Genomic DNA, 8601 nt, shown 5'->3' with positions numbered 1-8601 from the left:
TATATATATATAAATATATATATATATATAAATATATATATATATACAAGTGCAATACATATATATGTGGTGTGTGTGTGTGTGTGTGTGTGTGTGTGTGTACGCGCGCGCTTATATCCATCTCTCTATCTGTTACCTCTGTCCAGAGAGAGAGAGAGAGAGAGAGAGAGAGAGAGAGAGAGAGAGAGAGAGAGAGAGAGAGAGAGAGAGAGAGAGAGAGAGAGAGAGAGAGAGAGAAAGAGAGAGAGAGAGAGAGAGAGAGACAGAGACAGAGACAGAGAGAGAGAGAGAAAGAAAAGGAAAAGAGACAGAGAAGAGGGGAAACAAAAAAGCAAGAACAGGAGCCACAAACCCAGAGAAAAAAACGAGAGAAAAGAATAAGAAAAGGCATAGAAGCCCCTAAATCCTCACAAACCCAGAAAAAAAAGTGTCTAAGAAGGGTACAGGGCATCGGAACAAACGAGAGAGGAGAGGAGGCAAAGGAAAGGATGAAGGATGATGCCACGAGTCGACACGGGCCCGAGTGCCACCGGACGACCGACCCGGCGGGCGTGCGGGCGGGCGGGCGGGCGGGCGGGCGGGAGGCAGGTACGACAGTTCTCTCTTCGGCAGCGGCACCGCAAGGCCTTCCCGTGACGTCACAGTCTCACAACCTTAGTGAAAAATGGCCGACATGGCCCCGAGTCCTGGGAGAAGAGCTTACCGACATTTCGTGATTGCGGTGTCACTGGGTCTGTTATACTTCTGCAGCGGAGGTAAGGGGCTGCGTGAAGTGTCGTTCTCGCGGCGTGTCCTTTTTCCTGAAGGATTGGTTGACTTGGTAGGGGGAGAAATGCGCATTGTTTACGTTCCTTGGGTTGCGAGTGCCTGGGTAGACTCCAACAAATCGCGAGGGTAGATCACAATGCGATCTAAAATAAACCCTGTGGGAACCCTAACTCTTTCTTTACTGATGGATGGGGCTTGGATGGACCTTGTTGAAGGGGGTGTTGAAGGGGAAAGAGGAGGAACAGCACGTGGTGGTTGGTTCACAAGGGAAATGTTCATTTGGGGATGGGAGGTGATTTGGTTTTGGTTTTGCGTCTTGTATTTGCATAAATGGGGGTTGATTTGGGTGGTTTGTGGGGTTGGAGTGGAAGGTTATGTATGGTATGTATGGTAGGATATGTGTTGCTTGATGTAGTGCCGAGGGAGAGAGATTTTTTTGAATTTGGAAGGTCTGTCAGTACTGTCTTTGCCATGGGATGGTTTTCCTGTTTGATCAACAGTCTATTACACTTAATTTCTATTATTAATTGTGTGAGAAGTGATGTTTGGTGTTCATGTCACTTTCTGTGCGTTTTTCTCTTTGTAAATCGCAAGTGAAAACGAGTCTTGAGTTTGAATGGGAAGATGTAACAAGATTTTCTAATATATGTGATATTTTAGGATATTTCATTTATATACCTTATGCAATCTATTATATATCAATTAATTTCAATTAGAATAACATCGTTTGGATAAGTTACACGCCAATAAGACGTATGATACGATGCGACTGGAGAACACGTTGTAAATAGATTGTGTGAATTGGTTACATTGAATTTGATTCCCGTCCTGTTAAGATAATTACGCATAGGATCTAGGTAACAATTACGATTGATTTGCTTTCATTTGTGATGTCTTTCTAAAGTCTTGGTAGTTGCGTGTGTTGTGTGTACGGTATGTTGAAGACAGTGCGAAGATGACGAGATTTTGTGAGTGCACTTTTTTATTTATTTATTATTATTATATATATATATATTTTTTTTTGTGTGTGTGTGTGTGTACAAGGAATAGAATAATAATATAATATAAGTTTTTATAGTGCTGGACTCCCTTTTGGAAGATGTCTTCGGTATTGTTATTGAATGCGTGTTTGAAATATGGGAACTGAAAAAGAAATCATGTTTATGTGAAACAATTTTTTAATCATATTATTTATATGACAGATTTAATTGTAGATTATGAAGTGATTTTTATGTCATTACAACATTTTCTAAGATTTGATGGAGTGTATTGTTTTTAAGTGGATAAATACCGTATGCCATTATTATCTTATTCTTATCTTATTCATGTGTTGGTGGCTTTGGTTCCTTGTTTTGATGTTTTCCTCAGCTCTCTTGTAAATCGGAAAAGTGCGTTTTTGACGAGAATGTATGTTGGGCGACGTATTATTGGAGGGCTTGCTGTGATCAATTTATTTTCATCTTCTCTGTAGATACGCCCTATTACTGGTGCAAATGTATTCTGTATAATGTAACTATAGTAGGATATATATTAGTATATATATATAAATCTACTCTATATATATATATATATATATATATATATATATATTATATATTTATATAAATATATATATATAATCTGTGAGGCTATATTGGTTATATGGAATCTATGATTGGTGTTAAGGATTTATCATGAAACGACTGGAAAAGCCGAGGGTGTGGGGTGCGGTGTGGTGCGATATTGTGCGATAATTTGATTAAATATTTTTTTTTGATTTCTTTTTGATATGCAGTTTTATCATTTGTTTGATTTATTCGCAATGTGTATTGCTATATGTTTTCCTCAGGGTTTCAAAGTTTTTGTAATTATGACTTTATTGTTTGTCGGTTTCATTAATGGTCTGAGTATATGGTTTCATTACCATAGTATTTTTTAGGTCAGAGGGATGTTTATTTTTTTATTATTATTCTTATGTTTCTTGTATATGCTGCTAAACACTTCAGATCTTGTTATATTTTTACGACGACTAATGGCTAATAAAATGATATGGTTTTCTGTGCTCATATATGGCCAGGAGGCTTGTTTCTATCGTTTAAATTGGTAATGCGGTTAGGTTGTGGCTATTGTTTTGGTTATCAGAATTAATTATCGTGCAAGTAGGTTGGTCTAAGGCAAAGGCACACTTTGTTTTGATTTTGTTCATGGAAATTTGGAGTTGTTGTTTTTTTTTGTTTTTTTTAATCTTGAACCACTTTAAAAGTTTTTTTTTTTTTTAATTGAAGTTATATGATTTTAACTATTTATGGCAGTATGTTTTTAACCTGAATGTGTTATTGAAAAATATCATAGGAATATTATAAACTGATGACAAGAAAACTTACCTATTCCATAGATAATTGAAAAAAAGAAAAGAAAATACAATGCACAAAATAATTTCCAAAATCTCCCTCTTTTGTATATTTGTTTTGTTTCTGCCGCTATATCAGTATGATAGTGTTTTGCCATTCATAGTTTATAGTATTGCTTTACTATGTGGCTTTGAGTATGCATGCAGACGCCATGATTCGCACGTTAGAAGGTGACCTGTGGACCCCCCACCAGGTCCCTCCCACCCCCTCAGGTGCATTCTTGGCAAGGTAGAGTGTGGAACTAATTAATCAACATTCCCGCTTACCCCTAAATTTTCATGATATGCATTGGTCTTCTCTGCCGTTGGGTCGGGTATGATTAAATCGATGAGCTGAATATTGGGTTGGCCGTGCGTTTGAAATTTCTTCAATTCATTGTTTTTTAATTTTTTTTTAACAGTGCGATGAAATACAGGAGTGAAATAACGTCTCATTGACAAGGACCTGAGAGATATTGTTTATCAACTGATTGCTACAGGATGATTAGACTTTGATTAGGTGTTGCTATGTTCTTATGTGGTTATGGTGATTTAATGATTTCATACAAGTGCTAGTTTGTAATAAAGAGAACAACTTAGGTTTTGCTTTTTCATATCTTTAGGATTGTTCTTATGTGATGGTGAATTATATTTCATTCCCAAGTTATATTATTATTATTATTATTATTATTATTATTATTATTATTTTTGGTCTTCACATTCTATAAAATTTTCTTTTCTCTTAATCCAACTCTTTTTATGCCAACTCTTCCATTCTGTCCTGTGGGTGAGATTTTCTTGGTCTTTTTCTTCTTCTTTCTTTTCCCCATCCCAGCCCACAGCATTCCACTCCCACTCTACTCCCACTCACTCCACAATATTCCACCTTATCCTACCCCACATCCCCTCACCCCCCCAACCCACCCCTATCCATCCCCACCCCTTCACACCTTTTCATCCCATTTCATCCCATCTTATCATGTCACATCCTATTTCATCTCATCCCATCTTATCCCATCTCATCTCATCTCATTTCATCTCATCCCATCCCATCCCATCCCATCCCATCCCATCCCATCCCATCCCATCCCATCTTATACCATCTTATCTCATCCCATCACATCTCATCTCATCTCATCTCATCCTATCCCATCCCATCCCATCCCATCCCATCCCATCCCATCCCATCCCATCCCATCCCATCCCATCCTGTCCCATCCCATCCCATCCCATCCCATCCCATCCTATTTCATCCTATTTTATCCTATTTCATCCTATTTCATTCTCTTCAATCTCTATCAATCCCGTTCCCTCTTCCCTTCATTTCCGCCAGGTCTTCAGCATAGCAATTTCCCTAAATTTCAAGTTTAACTTCAGTTACAGGTTTAATGTGTCATTAAACCTGGGACTTCCATCAAACTCCGTTTCATTCTCTCTCTCTCTCTCTCTCTCTCTCTCTCTCTCTCTCTCTCTCTCTCTCTCTCTCTCTCTCTCTCTCTCTCTCTCTCTCTCTCTCTCTCTCTCTCTCTCTCTCTCTCTCTCTCTCTCTCTCTCTCTCTCTCTCTCTCCTCTCACGTTCTGCACCGGATGCATCGCACGCAGTGTAGTGGTATAATTAACCTGAGTTTTACCACATCGGCGTCGCACTTGCCGGCGTCAGAGGAAAGAAGCTTGTCCATGAGGCGTTTTTATAAGGTAGAGGATAGGTAGAGGATGGGTAGAGGATAGGTAGAGGATAGGTAGAGGATGGGTAGAGAATAGGTAGAGGATAGGTAAAGGATAGGTAGCGAGCGGTGTCCCCCAATTTCACTCGTTGCTTTTAATGTGCGTTTTGTAATTTTAATTGCTCTATTTACTGGTTTCGAGTTCGATGTGATGTTCTCGGTTTGATGTTTGATGCTAAGGTGGCATCGGAGGTGTTCTCGTGGGTCAGGGACGTTTTTAATAAGGAAGACACTTAGGTTCGTGAGCGGACTTCATGCCCCTCGCGGTGACCAGACAGCATGCATGGTCCGTGTGTGTGATGTGACCTTTCTCTGTGGGTTTACCTTATCGGCAGGGCTGTGATACCCGAGACGTTTCCTCCTCATTTTTCTTCCTCCTCGTCGTCGTCTTCGTCTTCTTTGTTTTTTTGTTTCGCTTTTTCTTCTGTAAGAGTGACATCTTTTCTTCGTGGGTCATATGAAGACGGACAACAAGAAGACGTCTCTCCTTTTGCACAAGTTAGGGAATGTCTTGTGAGAGAGTAAACAGAGACCGCGGCGTGCTTGTTGTCTAGAGGGAGGGAGGGAGGGAGGGAGGGTAGAGGGGAGGGAGTCTGGGGGTGGGAGGGGAGGGTGGGCAGGGGGTGGGCAAAGGACGGCCCTTAATCGCGAGGGCAACCCAGGATGCCGCCGCCCCTCCCAGGAGGAAAAATTTTCCTCGTCTCCTCTCAGTCATTCGTCGGTACGGTTCTCTCTCTCTCTCGAGCAATCTCGGGCTCGTCTCTCTCTCTCCTCAGATCGACTAGCTCGGGGCATGTCTGTCTCACCCTCCGTTCACGTGGTCATCTCTCATCTCGTCGTCTCCCGCTCTCTCTCGCTCCCTCCCTCCTCCTCATCTCTTCCCTCCCTCTCCCGTCTCACCGTCTACTCTCACTCCTCTCTCACTCCCACATTCCCCCGTCTTCTGCTCTCTCCAACCTCCCTCTCCACTCTACTCCACTTCTCATCACTACGCTCCACCTCCTCTAACTCATACGCTCTCTCTCTCTCCCCTCTTCATCCCCATCTCCTCACTTCCCTCCTCTCTCCTCCCCTTCTCTCTCTCTCATTTCCACATCTCTCTCCCGCCTCTGCCCTCTCAGTCCCATTTATCTGCCTCTCTCTCCCCTCTCTATCCCCTCTCTTCTCCATCCCTCTCTCTCAATCCTCTTCTCTCTCTTCTCCTCTCTCCTCCGTCACAACTCCTTCCTCCCACCCTCCTCCTTCCTCCTTCCCCTCTCCTCTCTCCTCCCCCTCTTCTCTCCCACCTCTCCTCTCCTCAGCTCCTCACCACTCTTCCCACTCTCTCTCCTCTCTCTCTCTCTCCTCTCTTGTGAAAGTCTCCTCCACTCCCTCCCGCCTCCTCTCCTCGGTTCTCTCCTCCTCCAGTCCCTCTCCTCTCGCGCTCCTTCTCTCTCTCTCCTCTCTCACTTCTCTCACTCCTCTCCTCTCCCTCCTCCCTCACTCCCTCTCTCTCTCTCTCCCTTCCCACCTCTATCTCCTCCCACTCTCTCTCTCTCCTCTCGCCTCTCTCTCTCTCCTCCCTCTCTCTCATCGTCCTCCCCTCTCTCTCCTCCCCACTCATCTCTTCTCTCTCCCCACTCTCTCCTCCTTCTCCTCTTCCCTCTCTCATCTCTTCTCTCCCCTCTCCCTATCCAGGCTCTGCTCTCCCCTCTACTCAGTCTCTCTCTTCTCACTCTCTCCTGCCCGATGTCTCCTCATTCCGCCCCTCTCGTCCCTCTCGCTCTTCTCTTCCGTTCCCCCCCTCCCCCGCTCATCTCTCCTCCATCTGCTTGTCTAATCCGCCTCCGTCTCTTCCTTCCCTTCCATCTCTCCCTCTCCTCTCTCTCACAACTCATCAGCCCCTCTCTCTCTCAATCTCTCTCCTCTCTCTCTCTCATCAGGGGTCTTCCTTACGACAATCGCATGTGACCTTAAGAGGGACGAACCCTGGGACCTTTCGGTCTCTGAACGCTCGAAAACTTTTTTTTTTTTATCTTTTTTTCTTTTTCCTCCTTGAGCATTTCCTTTCACCACCAGTCGATACCTTTTTTTTTGCCGTATGTTTGTGTTCATAGATCTTATTATGTATCCGCTGTCTTGATATCTGTCTTTGCGCCAAATAGGTTGCCTTGAGGAGGAGATGTTGACACGTACACTGCCTCCTCACTGCCTCCTTCCCCGCTGGGCCTTATCGCTCTTCCCTCCCTCGCCGTTTCTCCCGCTCTCCCTTACCACTTCCGTTACTTCGTACAGAAGCACAGTCGCGCTTTCACACTCACGCACACGCGAACAGACATGCACATACACATACACGCACACGCACACGCATACACGCACACGCATACACACACACGCACACACACATACACGCACACGCACGCACACATACACGCACACGCACACACACATACACGCACACGCACACACACATACACGCACACGCACACACACATACACGCACACGCACACACACATACACGCACACGCATACACACATACACGCACACACACACACATACACGCACACACACACACACACACACACACACACACACACACACACACACACACACACACACACACACACAACACACACACACACACACACACACAACCAACACGAGCAACACACACACAAGCTCCACAAAACAACATATACACACACTAACACACACACAAAAACATAACATACACATACATACACATACATACCATATCCCACAAAAACACACACACAACTACACGACACAACACACACACACACACACACGCACACACACACGCGCACACACACACACAACACTAAACACACATACAACACACCAGACACACATGACAGCACACCACACACACACACACACTACACACACACACGACACACACCCGAGCACATCACACACAACACACACACACCTCACACACATACACACACACACACACACACACGATAAAACACACACACACCTCAGACACACACACACACACACACACACATACACACACACAAGCACACCACACTCACACACACAACAAACACAGGCACATATCGCGCACACACCATACACACACACACAATCTATCACACACACACACACACACACACAACACACACACACGACACACACACACACAGCACACACACACAAAAAAAACAAACACACACACATACACACACGACACACACACACACACACACGCGCGACACACACACACACACACACACACACACACAGACACACACACACACACACACACACACACACACACACACACACACACACACACACACACACACACACACACACACACACACACACACACACACACACACACACACACACACACACACACACACACACACACACAGTTGATGCGTTTTCCATCGCGTTTCCTGCATGAGTTTTCTATCCCCTCTCTTTCGCCTCCTTATCCGCTGTATGTTAATGTCTCGTTCACTTTATTGCCGCCTTCCTTCACCTGCTGGCAGATATTGCTCTCTTAATCTCCTCTCCCTTCTTCTCCCTCCTCTTCTCTTCCTTTCTCTCCTTTTCTCTTCTCTTCTCTTCTCTTTTCTTTCCACCCCTCCCCTCCCCTCTCCTTTTCTGTCCCCCCCAATAGCCTCTTCCCTCTCCCTCCCTCCCACACCCCTCGCTACCCCCTCACCGGTCCACATCCCCCTCGCTCCCCTCGCTCCCTCCCTACTTTCCCTCGCCTCCCGCT

General features: G+C 44.6%; 1 protein-coding gene across 1 annotated transcript in view; it reads left to right on the top strand.

The window, feature by feature from the left end:
- Positions 1-586: 586 nt before the first annotated feature.
- The window catches only part of tkv (serine/threonine receptor kinase thickveins), a 39022-nt gene continuing 31007 nt past the window's right edge, over positions 587-8601 (top strand). The window contains exon 1 of the mRNA XM_086554530.1: positions 587-755. Within this exon, the coding sequence (XP_086410656.1) occupies positions 665-755 (91 nt within the window). The 5' untranslated portion in view covers positions 587-664. The remainder of the gene's footprint in view (positions 756-8601) is intronic.

The sequence above is a fragment of the Penaeus japonicus genome, unplaced genomic scaffold (genome assembly GCF_977035675.1).
Source record: "Penaeus japonicus unplaced genomic scaffold, GWHDUDI00000001_assembly GWHDUDI00000003, whole genome shotgun sequence".
In the NCBI taxonomy this organism is placed as follows: domain Eukaryota; kingdom Metazoa; phylum Arthropoda; class Malacostraca; order Decapoda; family Penaeidae; genus Penaeus; species Penaeus japonicus.
Note: the sequence above shows the minus strand (reverse complement) of the source record. Positions and strands in the feature narration are given on the sequence as shown.